Raw genomic sequence first — 25694 nt, forward strand, 5'->3', positions numbered from 1 at the left:
TCCCTCCCTCCCTTCCTCCCTCCCTCCCTCTCGTGCGCCTACCAGCTTGGGTAGGGGCAAGGGCAGGGAAATGCAGTCGGCACTGTGCTCCAGCCTCAGTCGGCACTGTAGTGCAACTCTGGTCCGCTCTTCTAGTGGTACTTGACATTTGGACTATATGTTAGCGATTATGTAGGCACAGGATGAAGAGTGGTCAGCATGTAAGGTCCAAGAAACTATTGTTTTGACAGCTGCAGCAGGCACAGTAGCAGCTAAGACGCATATAATCAATGTGGAAATATCAATCATTAACATCAAGTAGAAGCGCTGATTAGTCGACGAGTCAGCCAGTCAACATGGCTGCGAGCTCGCTGGTCAGCTCGATGATGCATGGTCGCCACCGTCATCGATCCGGCAGATTTGATAAACAAAACTTATGCTATTACTTCATACCTATTCATTTAAGTAGACGACATCCTCAAATACGGCCTGTATCAAAAAGAAAATGTTTGCTCTCACCACCAGGGGCCACGTGAGTGAGTGCAGCAGTCCAGCCACGCAGCCGTTTGGCCTGGCTATCAATTACATACATATAGCGACTGCCGTTGTATGGTTGGCACAAGCTGGAGGTCGCCATAGTGCAGCGGTTGTCAACTTGGCGCCACTGCAGGCCTGCAAGGGGCTGGAGGCACGCTGGTCGTCACATGCCAACCTGTTGTGGCTGCTTTTGCTTGCACTTCCAAAGCCCAGAATTCATATACAATGCAAACAGAATGCGCTTAGTATAGCTGCACATTATTTGACAGCCAGAATGATACCTGACCCTGACCCATGTGAGGTCAGGGGAGAAGAGTAGAGCCACATGGGGGACTGCAAGGGCTGGCACCACGGCCCCTAGCTTGTGGTTGCGTTACAAACATGTCAGACAATATGTGCATACATGCATGTGAAGGGTCTTGCACAGGGGTGAGTGGGGCAGGCAGGTTGGATGGTGGGTTAGGCAACACAGCCCCCCGTGTGGCATGCCAAGGGGGCTGAGCAGCATGTGCTTGCACACCATGCATGTGCAATCTGTCAACATGCAACACAGCACAATATAGTATACAAATGGATCTGGGTGAACGGCATGCCACAGTGGTGCTAGCATGCGGGGCAATGGAAGTCCCATCCCTTCCCGCCTACTGACGCGTGACAAGGAAGCACTGGGTCATTGCTATGCCCCCAAATCACATCATGATCACCCACAAGTGACTCTAACAATTATTCTTGCTGAAATTATGCTATTTATGCTGTGCATATCATTTCTGACATGTCACACTTTTCAAATCCCGCAAAACCCCTTAAAACCCCGATTTAGGTCACCCTGCTGCCAGGGGCCACGTGAGTGAGTGCAGCAGTCCAGCCACGCAGCCGTTTGGCCTGGCTATCAATTACATACATATAGCGACTGCCGTTGTATGGTTGGCACAAGCTGGAGGTCGCCATAGTGCAGCGGTTGTCAACTTGGCGCCACTGCAGGCCTGCAAGGGGCTGGAGGCACGCTGGTCGTCACATGCCAACCTGTTGTGGCTGCTTTTGCTTGCACTTCCAAAGCCCAGAATTCATATACAATGCAAACAGAATGCGCTTAGTATAGCTGCACATTATTTGACAGCCAGAATGATACCTGACCCTGACCCATGTGAGGTCAGGGGAGAAGAGTAGAGCCACATGGGGGACTGCAAGGGCTGGCACCACGGCCCCTAGCTTGTGGTTGCGTTACAAACATGTCAGACAATATGTGCATACATGCATGTGAAGGGTCTTGCACAGGGGTGAGTGGGGCAGGCAGGTTGGATGGTGGGTTAGGCAACACAGCCCCCCGTGTGGCATGCCAAGGGGGCTGAGCAGCATGTGCTTGCACACCATGCATGTGCAATCTGTCAACATGCAACACAGCACAATATAGTATACAAATGGATCTGGGTGAACGGCATGCCACAGTGGTGCTAGCATGCGGGGCAATGGAAGTCCCATCCCTTCCCGCCTACTGACGCGTGACAAGGAAGCACTGGGTCATTGCTATGCCCCCAAATCACATCATGATCACCCACAAGTGACTCTAACAATTATTCTTGCTGAAATTATGCTATTTATGCTGTGCATATCATTTCTGACATGTCACACTTTTCAAATCCCGCAAAACCCCTTAAAACCCCGATTTAGGTCACCCTGCTGCCAGGGGCCACGTGAGTGAGTGCAGCAGTCCAGCCACGCAGCCGTTTGGCCTGGCTATCAATTACATACATATAGCGACTGCCGTTGTATGGTTGGCACAAGCTGGAGGTCGCCATAGTGCAGCGGTTGTCAACTTGGCGCCACTGCAGGCCTGCAAGGGGCTGGAGGCACGCTGGTCGTCACATGCCAACCTGTTGTGGCTGCTTTTGCTTGCACTTCCAAAGCCCAGAATTCATATACAATGCAAACAGAATGCGCTTAGTATAGCTGCACATTATTTGACAGCCAGAATGATACCTGACCCTGACCCATGTGAGGTCAGGGGAGAAGAGTAGAGCCACATGGGGGACTGCAAGGGCTGGCACCACGGCCCCTAGCTTGTGGTTGCGTTACAAACATGTCAGACAATATGTGCATACATGCATGTGAAGGGTCTTCCCGTATCGGAGGCGTCCCGGAATGGACTCTGCCTATGCGTGCCAGTGCCATGTACAGCACCCTGCTGCGAGTTCCAGCCAGCCGACCGCAAATCTCCAAAAGGTTACGAGCCCCGTGTTGCAGCCTTCACGCGCAGTTGGTTGTGCTTAGCGACTCCGGATTGATAGGTCGCGATAACGGGTGTGTGAAACCTGGACGCTTCGGTCTGCGCTCCTCCCTGCCCTCTTGCTGCCCACTTGGCGGTTGACTGCTTGCTTGACCCGCGGGGCACTTGGCGTCCGGGCAGCAGCAGTGCGGCGCAGCCCTAGCTGGGCGTGTGATGGGACAGGGTTTAGGCAGGTTGGCGAGGTCCCGTAGGGTGCAGCGGACGCCCATACCCCAAGCAAACAGCAAACAGTTTGCAGCGGCAGAGCAGAAGTGCATGGCTGGTCGAACACCGAAGTTACTGTACCGACAAGTTGCTGGCTGGCTGGAAGTTTGCTGATGCGCATTCCTCACGCTCCGGGCGCCCGGCCAGGCGATAGCACCACACAGACACACCGCAACGCCACACTCGCTCGCAATGCCCTAGTGGCTGGGCGCCTCACTGTCAGCGAGCAGTGTTTTAGGGGTAGCTGCTGTGCGCCCCGGCTAGGTCATTGACCAGCCGTGGCTGCTGCGCCGCGCCCCTGTGCGCCGCGCCCCTCTGGGCTGCAATGGCGGAGGCAACCTCTGCAGGGGCGGCAGCAACAGCAGAGCTGCAGCAGCCTGCACGGCATCTCATGATTGAGTGTCTCCACAGGTCACCGGCAGGCTTGTTGACCTAGCGCAGCTCCACCACTGCAGTAGCAAGGCAGTGGGCCCCGCTGGCGGGGTTGGCAGTTGCGGGGTCGTCACGTGGCGTGAGGGGCAGTGGTGGCAGCGGGATATGGTGGTAATGCTGATTGTGCTAAATGGGCCTGGTCGGGTTGGCGGTGGCATGGGCAGCACTGGGCCCTTGACACCTGCACCGCCGGCACTGCTAGTGATGCCGGCGCAGAGCTGCAGTGAGACCGTGGGCTGGAAGACTGCGGCAGTAGCTTAATGGCAGCAGGCCTGCTATTGTGCAGTCTCGGCATCAGTTGCGGCTGGCAGCAGTTCACAGCGCTGCACCGCAGGGGACTAGTGTCTGCAGCAGCAGCAGCAGCAGCAGCAGCAGCAGGCCGGGGCCTCAGCCTTGGCGGCTTCATGCTGTCCCCTTCTCTAGTGCCACACTGCAGTCGACCTTGCAGATGTGGCAGCAGTGAGCAGCGCGTAGGACTTGCGAGTACCGGCGGCTGCACCGGCGCCGCTAGACGAGTGGTCTTAGTGGCGGCCGCGGACTTCTGCTGGTCTCCCTGCAGTCCAAGTAGTTGTTGCGCGTGTGGGTCAGCTGCTGGCTTGGGTTACTAGCGGTGGCGCTCCCGCGCCTGCAGCGCCACCGGGCCTAGGGCTTCGGCGGGTGCAGCAGGTAGTGGCGCAGGCCGGGAGACCTCGCCAGCAGCAGTGACTTTAACATCGAATGCTACAGTGCGGCCGGACCCGGCCCAGCAGCAGTAGCAGCAATGGCACACGACAATCAGTAGCAGCAGCAGCAGCAGCAGGCCGCCATTCTGAGTTTGCGCGGCTAGCACGGCGGCTGCTGACCTTGTGGTACGTTGATTGTCTCCAGCACTCGCAGCAGGAGCGTCCGGTAGCAGGGGGAGGTTTTGCCAGCGACGGAACCGTGCAGCAGTTGCGTTACCCCTCTCCCGTGCCACACTTCCATGTGCAGCTTCCCTCTGAATCCCAGCTCGAGTCGCAGCAGTGGGGTTCGTGCGTGAAAACCAGACGTGGTGTCTACAGCCTGCCCTGTCGCGCTTCTCCATGAGTCAGGACGGCTGCGGCTAAACCCACCTAAGCGTGCGTGAGTCAGGACGGCTGCGGCTAAACCCACCTAAGCGTGCGTGCGGCTGGCAGTAGCGCGTAGCAGCAACGGCCGCAGCGCTGCCAGCAGCAGGCGTCGGAACGCCTGCGGGTGGTCGACCCCGCTGCCTCATGGCGGCTGCGGGCGGCGCTGTCACCTTCGGCGGCTGCATGCGGCGCTACCACCTTCGGCGGCTGCTGACTTGGCTGTCTCATGGCGGCTGCGGGCGGCGCTGGCACTTTAGGCGGCTGCGGACCGCGCTGCCACCTTCGGCGGCTGCGGACGGCGCTGTCACCTTCGGCAGCTGCGGGCGGCGCTGTCACCTTCGGCAGCTGCTGACTGCGCTGTCTCATGGCGGCTGCGGGCGGCGCTGCCACCTTCGGCGGCTGCTGACCACGCGGCCCTATGGCGGCTGCGGGCGGCGCTGTCCCCTTCGGTGGCTGCGGGCGGCGCTGCCACCTCCGGCGGCTGCTGGCGGCGCTGTCACCTTCGGCCGCTGCTGACTGCGCTGTATCATGGCGGCTGCGGCGGCGCTGCCAACTTCGGCGGCTGCCGACCGCGCTGCCATCTTCGGCGGCTGCAGACCACGCTGCCTGAAGGCGGCTGCGGACCGCGCTCCCACCTTCGGCGGCTGCGGGCGGCGCTGCCTCAAGGCGGTTGCGGTCCGCGCTGCCACCTTCCGCGGCTGCGGGCGGCGCTGTCACCTTTGGCGGCTGCGGACCGAGCTGCCTCATCGCGGCTGCGGACCGAGCTGCCTCATGGCGGCTGCGGGCGGCGCTGCCACCTTCGACCGCTGCCGACCGCGCTGCCTCAAGGCGGCTGCGGGCGGCGCTGCCACCTTCGGCGGCTGCTGACTGCGCTGCCTCAAGGCGGCTGCGGGCGGGGCTTTCACCTGCGGCGGCTGCGGACGGCGCTGCCTGGGGCGGCTTCGGACGGTCCTGCCACCTTTGGCGGCTGCTGACTGTCCTGCCTCAAGGCGGCTGTGGACCGCGCTGCCACCTGCGGCGGCTGCGGGCGGCGCTGCCGCCTTCGGCAGCTGCTGACTGCGCTGCCCTCATGGCGGCTGAGGACCGTGTTGCCTCATGGCGGCTGCATGCGGTGCTGTTACCTTTAGCGGCTGCTGATCGCGCTGCATCATGGCGGCTGCGGGCGGCGCTGGCACCCTCGGCGGCTGCGGGCGGTCCTGCCACCTTCGGCGGCTGCTGACTGCGCTGCCTCAAGGCGGGCGCGGGCGGGGCTGGCACCTTCAGCCGCAACCGACCGCGCTGCCTCATGGCGGCTGCGGGCGGAACTGTCACCTTCGGTGGCTGCCGACCGCGCTGCCACCTTCGGCCGCTGCTGACCGCGCTGTCTCATGGCGGGTGCGGGCGGCGCTGTCACCTTTGGCGGCTGCGGACCGCGCTGCCTCAAGGCGGCTGCGGGCGGCGCTGTCACCTTCGGCGGCTGCTGACTGCGCTGCCTCAAGGCGGGTGCGGGCGGTCCTGCCACCTTTGGAGGCTGCTGACTGTCCTCCCTCAAGGCGGCTGCGGACCGCGCTGCCACCTTCGGCCGCTGCTGACCACGCTGCCCTATGGCGGCTGCTGACTGCGCTGCCTCAAGGCGGGTGCGGGCGGGGCTGGCACCTTCGGCAGCTGCTGACCGCGCTGCCTCAAGGCGGCTGCGGGTGGCGCTGGCACCTTCGGCGTCTGCCGGCCGCGCTGCCACCTTCGGCCGCTGCCGACCGCGCTGTCTCATGGCGGGTGCGGGCGGCGCTGTCACCTTCGGCCGCTGCCGACCGTGCTGCCTCATGTCGGCTGGGGGCGGCGCTGCCACCATCGGTGGATGCTGTCCGCGCTGTCTCATGGCGGCTGCGGGCGGCGCTGTCACCTTTGGCGGCTGCGGACCGCGCTGCCACCTTCGGTCGCTGCCAACCGCGCTGTCTCATGGCGGGTGCGGGCGGCGCTTTCACCTTCGGCCGCTGCTGACCGCGCTGTCTCATGGCGGGTGCGGGCGGCGCTGTCACCTTTGGCGGCTGCGGACCACGCTGCCTCAAGGCGGCTGCGGGCGGCGCTGTCACCATCGGCGGCTGCTGACTGCGCTGCCTCAAGGCGGCTGCGGACCGTGCTGCCACCATCGGCGGCTGCTGACCGTGCTGTCACCTTCGGCCGCTGCTGACCGCTCTGCTTCATGGCGGCTGCGGGCGGCGCTGCCACCATCGGCGGCTGCTGACTTTGCTGCCTCAAGGCGGGTGCGGGTGGCGCTGCCACCTTCGGCGGGTGCGGGCGGCGCTGCCACCAACGAGCGCTGCGGACCGCGCTTTCGCCTGCGGCGGCTGCGGGCGGCGCTGTCACCTTTGGCGGATGCCGACCGCGCTGCCTGGGGCGGCTGCCGGCGGTGCTGCCACCTATAACGGCTGCTGACTGTCTTGCCTCAAGGCGGCTGCGGACCGCGCTGCCACCTTCGGCGGCTGCTGACTGTGCTGCCTCAAGGCGGCTGCGGGCGGCGCTGTCACCTTCGGCAGCAACTGACTGCGCTGTCTCATGGCGGCTGCGGGCAGCGCTTTCACCTTCGGCGGCTGCGGACCGCGCTTTCACCTGCGGCGGCTGGGGGCGGCGCTGCCACCTGCGGCGGCTGCTGACCACGCTGCCCTATGGCGGCTGCGGGCTGCGCTGCCACCTTCGGCAGCTGCTGACTGCGCTGTCCTCATGGCGGCTGCGGACCGTGCTGCCTCATGGCGGCTGCATGCGGTGCTGCCACCTTCGGCGGCTGTTGATCGCGCTGCATCATGGCGGCTGCGGCGGCGCTGGCACCATCGGCGGCTGCCGACTGCGCTGCCTCAAGGCGGCTGCGGGCAGCGCTTTCACCTTCGGCGGCTGCGGACCGCGCTTTCACCTGCGGCGGCTGGGGGCGGCGCTGCCACCTGCGGCGGCTGCTGACCACGCTGCCCTATGGCGGCTGCGGGCTGCGCTGCCACCTTCGGCAGCTGCTGACTGCGCTGTCCTCATGGCGGCTGCGGACCGTGCTGCCTCATGGCGGCTGCATGCGGTGCTGCCACCTTCGGCGGCTGTTGATCGCGCTGTCTCATGGCGGCTTCGGGCGGCGCTGTCACCTTCGGCAGCTGCTGACTGCGCTGCCCTCATGGCGGCTGCGGGCGGTCCTGCCACCTTCGGCCGCTGCTGTCTCCGCTCCTAACATCGGCGGCTGCGGACCGTGCTGCCTCATGGCGGCTGCATGCGGCGCTGCCACCTTCGGCGGCTGCTGATCGCGCTGCATCAAGGCGGCTGCGGACGGCGCTGCCAACATCAGCGGCTGCAGACCGCGCTACCTCAAGGCGGCTGCGGGCGGCGCTGTCACCTTCGGCCGCTGCCGGCCGCGCTGCCACCTTCGGCGGCTGCTGACTGCGCTGCCTCAAGGCGGGTGCGGGCGGGGCTGGCACCTTCGGCAGCTGCTGACCGCGCTGCCTCAAGGCGGCTGCGGGTGGCGCTGGCACCTTCGGCGTCTGCCGACCGCGCTGCCACCTTCAGCCGCTGCCGACCGCGCTGTCTCATGGCGGGTGCGGGCAGCGCTGTCACCTTCGGCCGCTGCCGACCGTGCTGCCTCATGTCGGCTGGGGGCGGCGCTGCCACCATCGGTGGATGCTGTCCGCGCTGTCTCATGGCGGCTGCGGGCGGCGCTGCCACCATCGGTGGATGCTGTCCGCGCTGTCTCATGGCGGCTGCGGGCGGCGCTGCCACCATCGGTGGATGCTGTCCGCGCTGTCTCATGGCGGCTGCGGGCGGCGCTGCCACCATCGGTGGATGCTGTCCGCGCTGTCTCATGGCGGCTGCGGGCGGCGCTGCCACCATCGGTGGATGCTGTCCGCGCTGCCTCATGGCGGCTGCAGGCGGCGCTGCCAACTTCAGCGGCCGCTGACTCGATGCATTTAGGACGGCGAAACTCTCATGTGGAGTCGATCTGGCAGATAAGGCAACGCCAAAAGGCAGTGACCGGCGGATCATTCGGTCCTGCAGAGCACCGCACTGCTTAGCACGGCTGACTATGTCACCGTCAACACCTGGCCGGACATTTGCATGCGCTGAGTCGGCTTGCGCAACTGATGGCGGCACCGACCAAGCTTCAATATAAGCTAATGCGAGGTGGTGTACCTGATGCCCGCCACTGACATGGGGCTTCGCTTCCGTGCTTCCACTTACCACCAGCACCAGCGGTGGAAGTAGCGCCAGTGACGAAGCTGCCGCTGCGGTGTCTATGGATGCGGATGTTACAGAGGGGACAGTCCCAGCTCCCGAAGACGCCGAGCCATCACATGCTATCAGGGCCCAACCCCGACTTTGCTGCAAACCCTCCCGCGGGCAAAGTCCGTGTGACTCCGCGCACAGTGAGTCCTAGCCAAGCCTCAACCCGCCAGAGCCCCACCGCTATGCCTCAACGCCACAAGCCTAGGCACAGGAGTGCCGGGAAACGTCTAGGCCGCAGGACACACGCACAGCGCACGCACTAACCAGGGCGCAAGCGTCCAGGTACTAGAACGGTCGCCCACACGTGCATCCTGCCCACACACATAGCCACCAACCACGCACAACCTCTCACGGCGAGGGGGGCGGGGAATCAGCGTGTCTATGCCGCCCTCACTTTTGCTGGCTACTGCGACACCTACTGGGCTGGCCGCTTGCCGAATGCCTTTGTCTATGATCTGGGCGAGGCGGTGGTCAGCTGGCGCCGCCGCACGGTTGCCGCATTCATTGTGGATTCGGGTTTCCAGTCTGTGGTCGCAGACATTGACCATGGAGGCGCTGTGGCTGTGTAAGCGGTCCGCCGACGGCCTGCACAGATTGCATTGGTTGCACAGCAGCAGTGTCACCATCCACTGCAGCCGCCAGGGCACCATCAGCCTGGCACGCAATCCCATTGCCTCTTTGCCGCTGTCCAAGCACATGGTGTGTGAGCGTGGGGCGAGGTGGCGGGGGTACGGTCCCATGAAGCACATGATATAGGACGCACTGGCAGGAAGGCGCGGGCGGCAGTCAAGTCAGGCAGCTGCCGCACGGTGAGGTGGTGTCAGCACCAACAAGGGGTCCGGGTAACGGACTGACGTCGCTGCGGCGACTATGTGCAGGGATGCTTGTTAGGAGTTGTACCGTGCTGGGCTCTGCCTTGGGCCAATGCGCTTTCCTGGCGTGTTGGCAACCTGCTGTTGCTATTGGCCTAGTTGGCCCCACATTGGCCCAAAAGGGCTTGTTGGTCAGGTGAGGGTCACCTCCCTTGGTGTTGGTATACGAGGTCCTCAGGAGCAAGTAGCTGCTCCAGGATTAGTACGGCCCAACCTGGGCACGCGTAGAGGGCGAGCCTGACCGCCCTATGAGTGTGCGAGCTCTGTCCAACAGAGGGATGTAGGGGTGTAGGATGCACGGGTTCAGGAGACCACAGGGGTGCATTCACATGCCACTGCATGTGCCCTTGATTACCGTAATCTATGCCACTCGCGGTTTGCAGCAGTATTGAGTTTGGTGCCCACCCACGCACGGACAGGGGTGTTCCTGTGGGGCTCCCTCCTCCCCGCCCATGAATCAAATCCTCAGCACAAGACAAGTGTTCCCAGGTCACGGGAAAAGGGGCTGAGCCCCTCCACAGTCTGAGGCCGAACAACCTCATCGCCCGGACATAGCCGGGGTCGGTTCCCACAGGCACATAGCTAAACCAGGTGCCTATCTAGCAGTCGCGATGCCACAGCAGAGCCAACCGCAGCCAGACGCAGCACAGTTGTCAACAGCCGCACTACTTGTCATGCCGCTACGCATGCCCTGCCAGCCCCACCGCGGACCGCTACCTAGACACCAGCCGGCTCCTCAGCCTGCGCGCTTGCGCCGCTTCTTGGGCGGCGCTGCACTCTCCTCCTCCACGTGGCCTTTACCGCCCCCTCCGCTACCAAGATGCGCGCACGCGCCCCCGCTACTGCCGCCGCCACCGCCGCCGATGCCGCCGCCGCCGCCAGTCTGCAGCGATGCAGGTCGCTTGTGCCCCAGCAGCATCTCCACCAGCGCGTGCCGGATGTTGGTTGCGGAGTTGACGTCACGCCCCTGCACCGTCGGGAGGGTAGAGTGAGTGAGTCCCACTGAGCCAAGGATGTCCGTCGAAGTTTGCGAACCATGGCGGCTCTCCGCAACGCAGCCAGGGGGGGGGGCGGGGTAGGAAACAAAGTGCCAGACCCCATGCTCCGAAATCCCCCCCCTTGAGGGGACGACCGACCCCCCCCACACGGACAAAACCTTGTTGTTTAGGGGTTGAAACCCCTCCATTTTGTACCAAAGTGGTGCCAATCGACTCCTCTTGACGAGGACTATCACTCCGTGCCATCAGCGGTCCTGTTCTGAGACTTCGGTCACACGCGGGATCTTATCCATGGAAATCCCCAGCGCTCGTATCTTCCTTCGTTCGGAACGAAATTTGCCCAAAAAGGCCTCTGGCGGACGAAATTTTTGATCTTGGGGGGTCTTTCGGCAAACAGACGAAGACATTTTTGGGATTTCGGCCACTTGTGGCCAAGGACAGGGGGTTCCAGCGGCTACTCCACGGCCGAAACCTGCGTGGGATATGGTAAGAAGGCTCAAAGGGCTGTATCTATGGGTGTTGACGGCGGGAGACAGGGGTTCCCCTGGCGGGAGAGTGAGGTTGGGTCGGCGGGAAGCAGGGAAGGAGTGGGCGTGTCGTGTCGGTGTCGACATCGTGCGGGTCGGGGGCGGAGCCCCCGGAAAAATTTTGGGGGTGAACGAAGCGGCGGCAGCCTGTTTCGTCAACTGAACGAAGCCATTTTAAGGAGTTCGGCCACTGACGCCGCCCCTGCCTTCGTAAGATACGAGCGCTGGAAATCCCCTCGACCCAGCCCACCCCGCATTCAACTCTCTGCCGCGTGACGAATGGACAATGTGCATCGGCAGCCTTGTTCACCGTGAATTTATGCGCACCAGCGCTTGAGAGCCCAGCCGTGTGAGTGCGCATGTGTTGAATGTGGAAACATGTCCACGCCCGGACACGCAACTTGGCCCTCCCACGCTGTGGGTGTGCAATATTACATCATAACGTGCACATGTGAGCCTCGTACTGCTGCGTTTGGCCCCTAGTTCTGCTTGTGAGGCGCTTCCTGAAATCCGCCAGGATGGGCTCCCGAAACCCCCAGGGACGAGAGCCGACCCCACAACTTTGGCGGCCCAAAACATCCTCGGCCCACGCGCACTGGCACAGGCAACACTCAGGCATCCCCCCCCTTGCCACCCCCATTCGCTGTTACGTAGGGAGCACCTGGTCCTGAGGGACCAACCCGGAGGTGACCCTGTCTGCTATGCCACGATTGTTCCAAGCACGACTCCCCATACCCTAATAGCATCCATACTAAAGTGCTCATTTACGCCCGACACTCTAATGCGTGTTCAAGTTCAAATTGCATAGACGCACATACTATAGCTGGCAGTAGGTCAGCATCGCTGCCTTTTACGCCTGTTTAAACACATATCGCCAAGCCTTTTTCGTGGAAGACATATGTATTAAGCTCGAATACTTAAAGATTACGTCGATATGGCAGGGGCGTTGTGGAGCGTTCGCCAAAGCATTTACCAGCGCCTGGAATCGGGCTTCTGGGTTTTCGCCGCATTTGCGGTTGCAGTGTTCGGAAATGGTGAAAAGGATCTCGTTACAGTAGCGCTCACCGACCAGCGAGTCAACCGGTAGGCTCTGAAGAGGGCGCCCGGGAACAGGCACATGGGTGGGTGGGGCACAGCGTGTGGGGAGGGGTCTCAGCCTCCGCGCCCTCATAGCCAGTCTCAGCCCCTGTGGGATTGTCGCACAATGATTGGTCAATATACATAATGTTTTCCCCAATGCAGACTGTCCCTGCTCCTTGGCATCATCAACATCTTCTTCAACTGCCTCCTGTTTGCGTACGTGTTTGTGTGGTAAGGCTGCCTCCAGGAATTTGGCAAGTCCTGTTGTCCTGGGTAGTATGTAGACAATGCCACCGAAAGTCCGTGCCCACTTGAACAAATTGGGGAACCAGTGCTGTCGTGTCCTCCCAAGTTGTCAGCCAAGGCATACAGAGGCCGGTTCATCGTGTAGAGGGTGGATTCTCGCATCGCAGCTAGGTTTCCTCGCCATTAACAGCCAATCACACACCACCGTCGCTTTTAACCTAGCATGTACACCCGCCATGCGGCTATAAACACAGGCTCGGCTATTTGGGGGGCCAAAGGGACCCCTTGGAGTCAGGGACGCTGGCGATCCCTGCCGGCGCTGTCACATTTATGACCACTCTCATCTCCATGGTCGTGGCGCTGTGGCCCATATTTGGAGTTGTGGCCATCGCCCAGGTGGTGAGTTGGGCAGCTGTGGCAATGCTATATCGCAGGGCTCGGTGAACGTGCATTGTTTGCTGCCTACAGGTGGTCATCACATACGGTCTCATCAGTGCGCTCAACTTCGTTCCTGGCTGGGGGCCTTTGAAATCCACACGAGCAATAGCTGGAGACGACAAGGAAGACTAGGAGAGGTAGGAGTGGCAATATCCGGCGCAGTAGCAAATATCATACCCGGCAGTAAGGCTGGAGGTGGAGCTGGGGCACCAGCGCGCCGCATACATTGTAGCAGGTCACCGTGGAACTTGCAGATGGATGTTTCAGGCGAGCAACGCAGGGTAGCTGCTCACATCATGTCAGCACTCTGGGGGGGGTGCTGGGGGTTTGTTGCCTGGTGTGATACACGTGGGCGGCTGCTGCCCCTGGCTTAAGCGTCATGGCAAAGAGCAAATCAATGCTGCCTGGTATGTGTGCTGGTCTGCAATCTGAGCCTAATTAAATAGTGCTCCCTGAATGTGCCTGATGCGTGTTGAGACTTGATTCCAAAAGTCGTGCTTTTGTTAGGTAGGGCGGTCGACAGACCTTTGGCCTGACACGCCTTGGTTTACGTAGTGCTACAGACCGCGTTGGCTTGCCCCTTCCCCCGAAGCATCGAGCGCCGCATCTCGGGGGACGCAAAGGTCATGATACAGATGACTGAAACGGTTATCTGATGCGCAGGACCCTTGAAATCATGTTATGAAGGTGATATAACCTGTGTCGCAATACCGTACTGCCAATAAGTATCCATGTTCTGAATTTTTGGGGAAGGGGTCTGCAAATGGCTGGAATACCGTACTGCCAATAAGTATCCGTGTTCTGAATTTTCGGGGAAGGGGTCTGCTGTGGCATCGCAACTGCTAGATAGGCACCTGGTTTGGCTATGTGCCTGTGGAAACCGACCCCGGCTATGTCCGGGCGATGAGGTTGTTCGGCCTCAGACTGTGGAGGGGCTCAGCCCCTTTTCCCGTGACCGGGGAACACTTGTCTAATTTTCGGGGCGGACCCGCACACATATGGCAGTCGTGGCACAAATTTTCGGGGAGACTGGCAGATCCCATGGGCAGCCCCCTACGCATACCTAACCATCCCAGCGCTTGACTGTACCAGTGCACGCTGCATCTGACGTCTGTAACCTACCGGTACCGTATGTCCTTTCTAGCGTGCAAGCAGCAGCTTAACCTGAACCTTACGTCCTAACCTGAGCCAGATCGCTTGCAGCTGTTTACGGAACGGAACGCCGGTATGGCAATTCTGCACGGTCGTACCACCCCGTCCCGCCCCCGCGGGACCCCCGGCACCCCCGCCAAAATTTCCTACTTTTCTACTGTGACACAAATTTTCGGGGCTTGGGCTTATCAATGATGAGCTAAATTATTTCGGTTCCATATTTCCGTGCTACAAATGGCTCCACAGTTAGCCGCCCTGAAGGCTGAGCATTTGCAGTATGTGTGCGATGCGGGTGTGTCGGGGGTGGGGGCTGCCCTGGCGGCGGGGGCCTTCGTGTGCACCTTGGCCCGCTTGTGGTCGCTGAAATGGGAGAATCATCATAAGGAAGCACTGTGGCGTGTGGCCGCCAACGCTTGCTGGGCGTTTCCACGGCATGCTAGCGAGCGGGCGCGAGGCGTTGCTGTTGACCCGTGTTGGGCGTGTGGGTTCGGCATGCAGGATGGGGACCGGCGTCACTGGTTTTGGGACTGCACTGTTGCGCTGTCACTGCGGGAAAGTATGGGGATGGCTATGGGTTTCCTGCCGGAGGAGGCTCTAAGTGCCTTCTCTCGTGAGGAGTTGTGGTTAGTGCGCCCGCCTGCGGGGCTTGCGCCACCTGTGTGGGATGTGGTGTGTCTCGCTGCTATGTCTGCCCTGGACTTTGGTCGGCAGCGTGTGGTTATGGCCGGGTTGGCGGCGCGAGCGAAGCTGCCGTCGGCCCGGGTGCTGAGCATTGGACTTGCCGTCGTAGCTGACTTCTGGGGTCGTCTCCAGACGTTTGTGACTTTGGGTATCAGGCCAAAGGGTTGGGACGCTGTGCCGTTTGCGCATCCTTTCATATCTCGGGCTGTTGGTGACGGCATGGTTTTGCGCTTGCCGTATGACGCTGATTCCCCGCCTCCCTCGCCGTGAGAGGTTGTGCGTGGTTGGTGGCTTTGTGTGTGGGCAGGATGCACGTGTGGGCGACCGTTCTAGTACCTGGACGCTTGCGCCCTGGTTAGTGCGTGCGCTGTGCGTGTGTCCTGCGGCCTAGACGTTTCCCGGCACTCCTGTGCCCAGGCTTGTGGCGTTGAGGCACAGCGGTGGGGCTCTGGCGGGTTGAGGCTTGGCTAGGCAGGGGGGGGTACGAACTAAACCTCCAGACCCCATGTCCCAAAACCTCCCGACCCCCCCTCCGGACCGACTGACCGACCCCCACCACCGTGCAACCCCTCAAAACCCCCTCAAAATCCTTTGGTTTTTAGCCAGGTCGGTGTCAATCGACTACTCTCGGCGAGCTCTACAATTGTATACCTGCCTCCGGTTCAGCTGGAGGCACAACTTGACTGGCAGCCATGCCACACATGTCCATGTGTCCATGGCCGACCACCGACCCTTCTGTCAGACTACCGGGGCGTGCGCTTAAGCTTACAATTGCGCTGTACATATGATGTTTGGGATTGTGTGCCGGAAGAGATTGGTCGACTTTCTCCCGGGATCATGAGACGAATCCCGGGATTCATGTCACGCTCGATGGCCGGCGGCAGCCTTGTCGCCATGACCCACACGAAGCCTTGGCCGTTACACGTTAGCATCAGATCGCATAGTCTCCATGACACCAGTGAGAGACGCTCGAGTGGGGCTCTACGCTACTACAATGCTGATGTGGACGGACATGGGCCGCTTTCCAGAGGCCAAACGTTCTGCAAATGCTTTAGTATGTGCATGCTAATGTGTGCTAGTACTTGTGCTAATGGGCGGAGCGTTTAGAGGGGCGTTTAGGGCGCAGAGACGAAATCTGGCAGTCCCACCCAAATCCGCGTGACGAAACCTTGGGGACCCCCAACCCCGACGACCGACCCTGAACTTTGAGGGCCCACAACTTTGCAATTACTACCCTGATTGAAACTCTGAAAGTGGATTTGGAGTCCTCTCGTCAAGCTCTTTCGTTTTAGAACATGGGGCCTTTCCCAGTCGAAACTACCCCCCCCCCTGGGCTAGTACTCACTGTGCGCGGAGTCACACGGACTTTGCCCGCCGCGGGAGGGTTTGCAGCAAAGTCGGGGTTGGTGGAGTCAAGTTGGGCCCTGATAGCATGTGATGGCTCGGCGTCTTCGGCTGCTGGGACTGTCCCCTCTGTAACATCCGCATTCATATTTCGTGAGCCCACCACGAAATTTAGAACACGAATACTAATTGGCAGTACGGTATGTGCATGCAGGATTGAAACGGGTGCAAAATGAAGGCACTCGGAACATGGGGAGATGTAAGGTTTTGCACCCAACAAGTGAATGCTGAAAGAAGAACACTGTACGGACGAGTACGGATGCTGTTCTCTGGCCCCCGTGAATGTCGGACGTGTAACAGTGCAACTGCTGGCATAAGCGCAGCTTGGAAGTGAGTGGCTTTGCTACGTGGCTACGCTTACCTGACCCCGGCGACCGCTTCACCTAGCCGCCCCCGAACGGACCCCAAACGGCCCCCGAACACACAATCCCTTCCTACCATCGCCATCCCGCCGTTCGCACCTGCCCCTCCTGTGCATGCAGTGCGGGCAGGTCATTGCGCGGTGTGTGATGCTGGGTTTCAGGACAAAGCAAGGGCGCTTGAGTACGGTACTTTTAACGGTGACGGAACGCGTACTTACATGTCCGCGGCCTTCGCATCTTCTCCTGGTCTCGGGGTTAACCGGGGTCCTCGCCCCCCCCCCCGTCAAGGCGCCGCGCCCCACCCGCACGGAGCGGCCACCATCCAGATGTGATCCATGTCGGTATGTGATCCATTTCGGTATAAGAAGTTTGTTTGTAAGTGAGCCAGGCTGTGTAAACGCCCGCAGTCGGCTAGCCTCGAGCTGATGGAGCCGTTACACCGACCAACACCCGGTGACCCACCAGCTATTGTGTTCATTTGTGACGGCGTCAGAGGGCAACGCACGAGGGCAACGGTACTCCAGCCGCGTTGTGATACTTCCGTTACTCACTTGTAAACAGGGGGGGGCGTAGTACCAACAGTTTCAGCGGTTCCAATTACACGGCTGCCCTCCCTAATCAAAATGGGTGGGGCGTATGATGAGCCCGCGCTGACACTTGATTCAGCCAAAAGATCATACCGTGTTATACCTCCTGCGATGTTTCCATGCTTAGCTAGTTAGGTAGCATTGCATTAAGCGTGGTGCTCAGTGCAAGCCAAACGCGTGCGTCTGATCATGTCAGTCAATCAGCCTAGAACCTGTACGTGCCAGCGCGGTCAGTCTCTACTCTTGGTCGTAGTCAATCCCCAACCCACCGCCAGTAAGCTACCGTCGAGTCATAAGTTCACCTGCGTTCTTCTCCCTCTATGCCTACTCGCGCCTCACACCAACCACCCCTCAACCCCTCGCCTAGTGGCCATCTGCAGCTTGTCCATGTGCCGCCTTAAGACGACAGCCAGCTGTATGTCGTGGTCATCTCCTCGGCATCCTCGGGCATCGCAAAGAAAGCCTTGACGTCGAGACCCGAGGCGCGCCATAGGTCCGCCACCTTATCCGCGCTCACCTTGGTGGCCTGCATGCCAAGCCAGAAGGACAGTCAGAAACAAAGCCGACTTCGACAACGTATGTGCGGAAAGGCAGCCACATCAGGAAACAGTTCTGCATGGATGCTTTGATGCGGTATGAAACGCAGGCCACTTGCTACACCCCATCTGGCCTCAACCACACGTGCGCTGCCGCTGTCCTGCTTCCTGCTCACACACACCCGCCCACTTACCGACTCCAGGACATGCTTGACGATGTCAGCCGCTGCATCACACTCTACCAGAGGTGGCAGATCCTCGCCACCGGCCTCCTCGTCATCATCGCCACCGCCCGAGCCCTTGGCCTCCAGGATTGGACGAAGGCAGGGGCCGAGGCTGAGGTGCCCCTGTGCCGCCAGCTCACCCACCGCAGAGCCCGCCACACCGGCAGCCTTGGGGTTGTCCTCCACCCAGGTGTGCAGGTCGCCCATGAAGCGCGCAAAGGCGTCCTCAAGCATGGATGACGTCAGCACGCCGTCCGCCGCTGTCAGCTGCTCCACCAGCAGCTCCTTGAGCAGGTTGAGGCGCTCCGTCGGCGCAATGCCGCGCACCTCGAACGCCTCGCGAACAGCCGCCGCCAGCAGCACACCCATCGGCGCGCCGTCTGATTTGAAGGTGGCCAGGCTCTCCGCCGCAGCCGCCTTCTCTTTTACCTCGTACAGCTCCTTGCACCACGAGCTGCCCTTCTTCTTGGCCGCCTCCTCGCTCATGCCGGCGGGCGGCGGCGGCGGCGGCGCGCGCGGCTCCTCACGCGAAGCGGCGACGGCGGCCGCCGCAACGGGGGCGGTCGCACGCGCAGCGGCCGCAGCGGCCTCGCGCGCAGCGCCAGCCGACGCCGCCACAGAGCCACCCGCGGGCTGCGCAGGGCTGCCCGTCCTGCAGATTCGTTAGCAGTAATCAGCTCCGTGCAGGCAGGGTTCTTGGCAATTGGACATGATGTCCCGCGTTGGAGCATAACTATGCGCAGATGGCGTCTGAGATGCTACCACCCAGATCAATCACCCAAGTCCGCACTCGAGCTGTCCAAGTGCAGCAGTCTGCCACGCACCGCTTGGAGGAGAAGACGGACGAGGTGGGGCGCAGGCTGACCTCAGAGCTGGCCTGGCGCTCCATGCCGCCAGCGCGCAGCGGCCGAGCCACTTCGCCGCGGCCCATGAGGCGAGCCTCGTCCTGCTGCGGTGGGCCACCGAAGCGCCCAGGAGGAGGAGGCGCGTCCCGCCCGCCCATGGGGCCGCCGCGCCCGCCAGGGCCCCTGTGTTGTCGTGACACATGGCCGCTTGTCGGCTCATCGTGCTCGGCCATCACATCACAAGCGTGTCTGTCCTTTAGAACCAGTACGCCCAACTACACGCTCACTTTGCCAGCATATCGTAATCTGTTAGCCCAGTCCACTGCGCGGCATCCTACCTATCGCGGAGTACTCGAGCCCATCTAACTCACCGCTGGCCACCGTACCGCTCCTCACGGTCGCGGGAGGCCTGCGCTGCCAGCTGCGCCTGCGCCTCGCGGTGCACGTCCTCAATACGCTTGGGCCCCTCAGCTTTGCGACGAGACACCCACCTGCAGACAAACAAGTGGGACGGAGAGAGATTACATAGAGGTTCGCAAGGTATGCGGATTGAGAGGCATAAAGCACTAGGAGCATCAGCAAACAAAACCCGGACTTTTAACCTGGCCCAACATGCCTCCCAGCACGGGAGCAGGTCTCACTTAGCGGCGCGCAGGTCGAGCACGTCCTGGATGGCGAACTTGATGCGGCTGTCCAGGTTGGAGCTCTCGCGCAGGTCCCGCAGGCGCTTGAAGTAGACCTCCATGGGGTTCTGGTTCTGCTGCACCTTCTTGGCCGTCTGCTCCTCGAGCTGCAAGTAGTAGGGGGTGGGGGTAGCTGTGAAGGCAGGTACGGGAACTGCTGCGCAACCGTTAGCTGTGTTCCACCCCCCCCCCTCGCAGGGTGACTTAGTCGGCTACCCGTTCACTGCACACCTGCTTGCCCAGCGTAGTGAGCAGCTTGCACAGGCACTCGATGTCATCGGGGCGGGGTGACTTGGTGTCCTGCATGAGGCTGACAATGCAGCTGTGGATGATGCGCTCGGTGAGCAGACCGCACTTGTACAGGTGGCCGATGAACTGGATGTTGCCCAGCATGCGCCGGCGGGCCTTGAGCTCGCGCTCCGCCTCGGCTGCCTCTGCCTGCGCCTTGGCCTTGGCGTCGTCGACTGACGGAGCCGAGGGGGACGCGGCTACCTCACCCTCCTCAAGCTGAGCGGGCTGCAAAGGACAGGACAACACGTGTGGTCAGTCCACACTGAGAGGCGATTGTACGCAGCTGCCCAATTATTACTTCCGACATTAAGAACGTGAAGCTAACCTGTACACAAGTGAGCACACACCTGCGCGTTGTCACCCTGTGCCGGCGTGGTCTCGTCCTTCTTCTCCTTCTCGTGCAGCTTCTTCTCCGCCTCCTCCTTGTCGTGCTCCTCACGCGCCTTTACCTTCTGCATCGCAGCCGTACCGTCCTCAAACTCCTGTTGGCACTTGTTCAGCAGCATGCGGCGGAAGTCCACCGGCTTGTTGCTGCTGGGGTCGTTCGACGGGAAGGTGGGCAGGTTCGGGTGGATCTCCCTGCGGGTAGGCAGGGGCAAAGTAAAGAGCTGAGTAAGCACCATAAAATCCGCTGGACAGGCGCACATTTACTGACTTGACGGTTAGCGTCACCGTCGCTCTCTCCGCCCGAAACACTTATCGGCGAGCTGTCCTTCTGAGGTGCCCTGCTCGCACAGCCTCCAGATACTCAGGTACGGTACTCACTTGCACAGGTTGGCGTACATCTCGCTGAAGGTGGTCTCAATGAGCGCCTTGTCAAAGATTTGATTGATGAAGCCCTCCAGCGTCTGCCGTGAGCGGCCAAGGTGCGGAACGTCAGGACGGCAGCGAGATTCCAACATCAGCAAGCGATGCAGGGACAAGCAACTCCAAGCAATGCCCCCCTCTGCAATCCACTACCTTCTGGTGGGTGATCTGCACCGCCAGAATCTGCAACTTGAGCTTCTCGTAGTTGTCGGGCGTCAGCTTGTTGAGGATACCCTTGAACGTCTTCTGCTTCTTCTCCTCCTCGGGGTCCTCCGCAATGCTCATGCCTGCCTGCCAGCGGTTCTCCGTCTTGTGCAGGTTCACCGGGCCGCCGCCGCCGTAGCCGGGGTTGGCCGAGCCCTGGCGAGACATGCCGCGGCTGCCGCCACGCTGCATGTCGCCGCCGGGGGATGGCGGGGGCGGGGGCCCGCGCCGCTGCCACCCGTCATCCATGTTGGCTGTAGGGTGAGGTAACGAGATACCGGCACGTTAGCAATAGATGCAATGATGACCGCAAGCCTTAATTCCACTTGATCTATCACTCGACTCACAGACTAGCTCATTTCACAACCTACTCCCCCCCAAAATCAGCTTACGCTGCTCACCCGAGCCGCGCCGGTCCATGCCACCGCCGCCACGTCCACCCTGGCCGCCCCGCATGCCGTCCCGGTCTCTGCCTCCGCGCATATCACCACCGCGCATGTCGCCGCCGCGGAAGTCGCCGCTACGGTTGCGCTCGTCGCGCCGGCCCCAGTCCGCCTCCCGGCTGCCCGCGCGGCCCAGCGTGAGGCCCACGCCGATGCGCGTGTTGTCCTGCGGCTTCTCCAGCAGGATGTTCTGCTGGAAGTACGAGTCCAGCGCAATGGGCAGAGGCTCCAGGATGCGGCTGCCGATGGATAGCAGGTAGTCACGCGAGTAGGTGTGTCGCTTGTCGTTCGCATCCCCTGCACCCAAGCTAGACGCCTCAGCAGCCTCGTCCGCGCGCTCCTCCCAGTGCTCCGTCACCTCCTCGGCGGCGGGCGCGGCGGCAGCGGGCTCCTCCTTAGCGGCAGCAACCTGCGCGCGGTGCAAAACAACCCAAAACTGGGTATGTCGGCGCAATTCCCATCCCTTGCATTCAGCTTCCCAGTTGGTGTCAAATACGCGTGAAACCACGCGTGGACCATGTATGCTCTCAAGCCTGGGCTCAAGACCGCCATCCAGGTCTCCATTTGATCGCAAGCGGCGCACGGTGGCTCACCTCCTTGGGCTTGGCGGCCTCCGGCGGCGGCGGCGGCGGAGCGTCGCGGAAGGCCGACAGCATGTCGTTGTTGGCGCCCTTGGCGTCCGCGTCACGCAGCGCCTGCTTGAGGTTCTTCTTGCGGGCGCCAGCGGCGGCGCCAGAGGCACCGTCATCGCCTGATCCTGAGCCAGACGCCGCGCCAGCACCCCCAGACGAGCCCGCCTCCTCTGAGCCCCCAGCAGCCGAGTTGGAAGCAGCAGCCGCGCCCGCCTGCAGGAACGACATACACACCCACGCCATAGGTGTCAACCTGACAATGAGAAATGCTACATGGCGATTGTGCTCCTGTTGCCACAGATTCCGCCAGACACCTTCCGACCCGCACCCCTTCCCAGCTCGCACCTTGACCTCGTCGCCCTCCTCATCGTCCGCCACGTCAATCTGGAACGACGCCGGCTCCTTGGCGGGAATGGCGGCCGCCTCCGCAAACGCCGATGCCACCGGCTTGGCTGCAGGAGCCGCTGGTGCAGGTGCTGCAGCGGCGGCAGCGGCAGCGGGCGCCGCCGCCGCCGGCTTGGCCGGCTCAGCAGCAGCCGGCTTGGCCGGCTCAGCAGCAGCCGGCTTGGCCGGCTCAACAGTCTTGGGGGCCTCCACAGCAGCCGGCTTGGGCTGTGTGCGCGAATAGTGAAACATATGTCAGGCTCGCGCCTACCACTATTCACGTGCACACAAGTCAACACGCCATATCCTTGGCCTGGGTTGCAGCTGCGCCACATCCTGCATATCACTACCCTGCTGGATGTGCATGTTGCCCATGCTTACCCTCACGGTAGGCTCCTTAATCTCGAGCACCTTCTTGGGTGGCGCCTGCACGCCCGGCACCGGGGCGGGCTTGGGCGGCGCCGCCGCCGCGTCCGCCGGCTTGGCGTCCGCACCCGCCGTGGACGCCAGCGCAGCGGCCGCCGAGTCCGCCAGGTTGACCTCCTTGTGCGAGTTGGGGTCCACAATCTTGAGGACCTTCTTCGCGGGCGGAGGAGGGGGAGTGGCCACGGGCTTGGCGGCGACAGGGCCGGCCGCCGCAGGTGCAGCGGGCTGCGCTCCAACTCCGCTGGGTACCGCACCGGCGGTCTGCATCGCGGACGGCACGGGTGCGGGTGCGGGGCTGGGAGCAGGCACGTGTGACGGCGGCGGGTGGTGAGGCTGTGCAGCGGGCACGACTGTGGGGACTGCTGACACCGGTGCTGTGTTGGTGGCGTTGATGGCTGCCTGAGCGGCGGCAGCGACTGGGGCGTTGGGCGCCCCACTGCTGGGCACGGGCGGCGGCATGGACATGGGCATCGCAGCTGGTTGCGGCCCGGCTGGCCCCGGGCCATAGTTGGCTGGCGGCGGCGGGTGCGGGTGCGGGTGCGGATGCTGGTGCTGGTGCGGGTGCGGGTGCTGCTGCTGCTGATGCTGATGCTGGTGCTGATGCTGGGGCGGCACGTGGAAGCCCATTGTGGGCGAGGAGGCCATGATGTGGCCGGGCGGGCCGCCGTGGGGTCCGCTAGGCGGCCCGGGGTGATGGTGTGCGGGGTGGCCGGGCGGCGGCATGGGCACCGCCATCAGGCCGATGGACAGTGGGCCGTTGGGACCAGCAAGCACAGTGCCCGGAGGGAAGTACGCCTGCGGCGCGCCCATGAACTGCGGCGGGTACTGGCTGGGGCTGCCCACCACATACTGCGGCGGCGGGGGCGGGGGCGGCATGCCGCTGCCGTGCTGGACCGGCACTGCGCCGTACCCGTGAGGCTGCTGTTGCGGGGGCATGTTCATTGGCGCAGTGGGCGGGGGGCCGTAAGACGGCATGTAAGGCCCCTGCGGGTAGCCACCCTGCACCGGCACCTGCACCGGCACCGGCTGGGGAGGAGGCGGCCCGCCACGGCTGCCAGGTCCGCCGCGTGGGCCTGCTGGCTGCGGCGGCGGCCCCTGCATGTGATGATGCGGAGGCTGGGGTGCCTGGCCGGCAGGGCCCGGTCCGAAGCCCTGCTGCGGCGGAGGCGGAGGCTGCTGCTGTTGCTGTTGCTGCTGGGGCGGAGGCGGCGGGTGGTGCACCGGGTGCCCCACATGCCGGGGACCGCCGTGATGCGGCCCCGGCCCGCCACCCGGTCCTACCGGCACTGCAGCTCCGCCAGCATGTGCGTACGGCATAGGGCCTGACGCGTGGGGCTGCTGCTGTCGGTCGTGGCCCGCCTGGCGGCCATGGCCTCCCTGCCGCTGCTGCACGCCACCCTCGCGTGCCGCAACCGTCGCGCCCTGCACTGGCGCTGTCGGCATCTCCAGTGCAGCGCTTGGCGGCAGCAGCTGCGGCGGCGGCTGCGGAGCTTGCACCCCGCCCTCCACCTGTGCGGGTGCCGCCGCTGCCATACGGCTAGGTTGCTGCGGAGCCCGCTCCACCTTGTGGGGCACGAATACAGGCCCCTCACGCGCGCCTTCCTGAGCTGGGTTCGCCGACGCTGGTGCGCTGTTAGTCCTGATCACTTGACGCGACTGCTGCCGCACAGCCTCAACCGCCGCGGGCACTGCCGTGGGCAGAGGCCCAGCTGGAGCCGCCGGCTGCTGACATACGCAACGAGAATGCGCAGCATAAGAGGGGTTGAGGAGATCGTCACGGCGCTGCGTGACCGGCCTGTGTGCCTGTACAGCGCGTGCGAGGCCCCTGCCTCCTGCCCAGCCAAGCTGCTCCCTTGTCATTCGCGCACGCACCCACAGCAAGGCCGGTTTTACCACAGTATCAAGGCAGGTTTTGGCATTTATGCTTAGAACCTTACCTCCTTGCTTTGAGCCACCTCGCCCTCAGTCTCCGCAAAGCTGCCGAACTGAATGTCACTGTCCGCCGGTGCAGCACCTGCAAAAGACAAGCACACCGACCATAAGCTTCAACTAATGGATATTTGAACGGTTCAAACGCGGAGGCCCGGGGCCCAACAGCATGGATCTCAGCCGCCGCGTCAGAACTGGCACCAACCGACCCAGCGAGTCCCCCAGGAAGACGGATACACAATGATACATCCAGCTTGCAACTAGGCGCACCGGCGTCAGGGCCGTTCGCAGTGGCCTTCGGCGGCTGATTCGAGCCAGCCGGAGCAGCAGCTGCGGCAGCAGCCTCCTGCTTCTGTGCCATTAGCAGCTTCTCCTTGAAGGAGGGCCCAGATCCCCAGGCGCCTGCGTGGTAATCGATCGCGCTCAACTCGGTGCCGCTCCGCAGGGACGCGAGCGATGGTTCAAGGAAAGCGCCGACAACTCACCCGTGGGCTTCGCCGACTCCGCGGCAGCCGATCCAGCCTGCTGCTGTACTGGCTTCTCTGATGCACTCCCATTGTCCTGCGGCCTGCGAGGCAAGAGCAAAGCGGGTCAGCAAGCCTGGAAGCCGAGCGAGGAGCAACACCACAACGTACTTCTTCGCCGCATTTGGGTGCTGGCCGCGGCCACCCCCTTGACCACGACCGCCACCACGACCGCCCGCAGGCGGTCCTTGGCCGCGACCCTCGCTGCGGGCCATGGCCTTGCCCCGAAGGCACTAAAAGGTTAGATTTCTCTCACGTTGCTTGATGTACAAGTGTAGTATTGGTTTGAAGTTTTGTGAGGATCCTTGTGTTCCGCCCGACCTTTAGCCCGGCGTTGATTGTTCGGCTCGCATGGGGCCCACTCAGCGGCTGCTTCTCGCAAACGACAAGGCCGTCTGCGCTATTGCATCAATTACAAATTCTTTATCAATGTTTGTACAGTATATGTTGGTTCGGGGCCTCCAGCGTCCCACTGGCCTCCCAACCCGACTTGCCCGGCTCCCGACCTGCCCAGCTTTTCCATGCACGCCGTTGACGTCCGTCTTGGCCTGCCGGTGACGGCGTGATGCCCATCTTAACTGCTGACGATGTGCATCACTGTGTCCGAATGGCAGTAGCACCGCCAGGGTGGCCACAGATTGCATGTTTTGGTCCTGTTGGCTGTT

At 62.3% G+C, this 25694-nt stretch overlaps 4 protein-coding genes across 5 annotated transcripts; 1 reads left to right on the plus strand and 3 right to left on the minus strand.

Moving 5' to 3' along the window:
- Positions 1–877: 877 nt before the first annotated feature.
- On the minus strand, positions 878–8768 carry CHLRE_17g692564v5 (uncharacterized protein). Its single transcript, XM_043071822.1, has 6 exons — positions 8710–8768; positions 7626–8424; positions 6665–7389; positions 5836–6506; positions 4568–5410; positions 878–3345 (listed from the first exon to the last, which is right to left on the minus strand). The coding sequence occupies exons 5-6, from the start codon at positions 4668–4670 to the stop codon at positions 3239–3241; spliced, it is 210 nt and encodes a 69-aa protein (XP_042914281.1). The 5' UTR covers positions 4671–5410; positions 5836–6506; positions 6665–7389; positions 7626–8424; positions 8710–8768; the 3' UTR covers positions 878–3238.
- Positions 8769–9902: 1134 nt separating this feature from the next.
- Positions 9903–10998, minus strand: CHLRE_17g692676v5 (uncharacterized protein). Its single transcript, XM_043071823.1, has 2 exons — positions 10783–10998; positions 9903–10593 (listed from the first exon to the last, which is right to left on the minus strand). The coding sequence occupies exons 1-2, from the start codon at positions 10810–10812 to the stop codon at positions 10363–10365; spliced, it is 261 nt and encodes an 86-aa protein (XP_042914282.1). The 5' UTR covers positions 10813–10998; the 3' UTR covers positions 9903–10362.
- Positions 10999–11898: 900 nt separating this feature from the next.
- CHLRE_17g696200v5 (uncharacterized protein) lies at positions 11899–15250 on the plus strand. The gene is made up of 4 exons (XM_043071824.1): positions 11899–12234; positions 12394–12462; positions 12732–12876; positions 12946–15250. The coding sequence occupies exons 1-4, from the start codon at positions 12086–12088 to the stop codon at positions 13045–13047; spliced, it is 465 nt and encodes a 154-aa protein (XP_042914283.1). The 5' UTR covers positions 11899–12085; the 3' UTR covers positions 13048–15250.
- A 1466-nt stretch (positions 15251–16716) lies between these two features.
- On the minus strand, positions 16717–25438 carry CHLRE_17g696250v5 (uncharacterized protein). Of its 2 annotated transcripts, none has more exons than XM_043071826.1 (17): positions 25141–25438; positions 24991–25073; positions 24776–24907; positions 24514–24590; positions 22532–24298; positions 22112–22378; positions 21728–21979; positions 21093–21543; positions 20641–20945; positions 20446–20528; positions 20028–20259; positions 19621–19905; positions 19348–19496; positions 19078–19197; positions 18686–18889; positions 17832–18513; positions 16717–17627 (listed from the first exon to the last, which is right to left on the minus strand). In XM_043071826.1, the coding sequence occupies exons 1-17, from the start codon at positions 25242–25244 to the stop codon at positions 17499–17501; spliced, it is 5322 nt and encodes a 1773-aa protein (XP_042914285.1). In that variant the 5' UTR covers positions 25245–25438; the 3' UTR covers positions 16717–17498. The 2 variants fall into 2 exon arrangements, with proteins under 2 accessions (XP_042914285.1, XP_042914284.1); XM_043071825.1 differs by having other exon boundaries at positions 22532–24301.
- Between the last annotated feature and the right edge of the window lie 256 nt (positions 25439–25694).

Source organism: Chlamydomonas reinhardtii, chromosome 17, assembly GCF_000002595.2.
Source record: "Chlamydomonas reinhardtii strain CC-503 cw92 mt+ chromosome 17, whole genome shotgun sequence".
Lineage (NCBI taxonomy): Eukaryota > Viridiplantae > Chlorophyta > Chlorophyceae > Chlamydomonadales > Chlamydomonadaceae > Chlamydomonas > Chlamydomonas reinhardtii.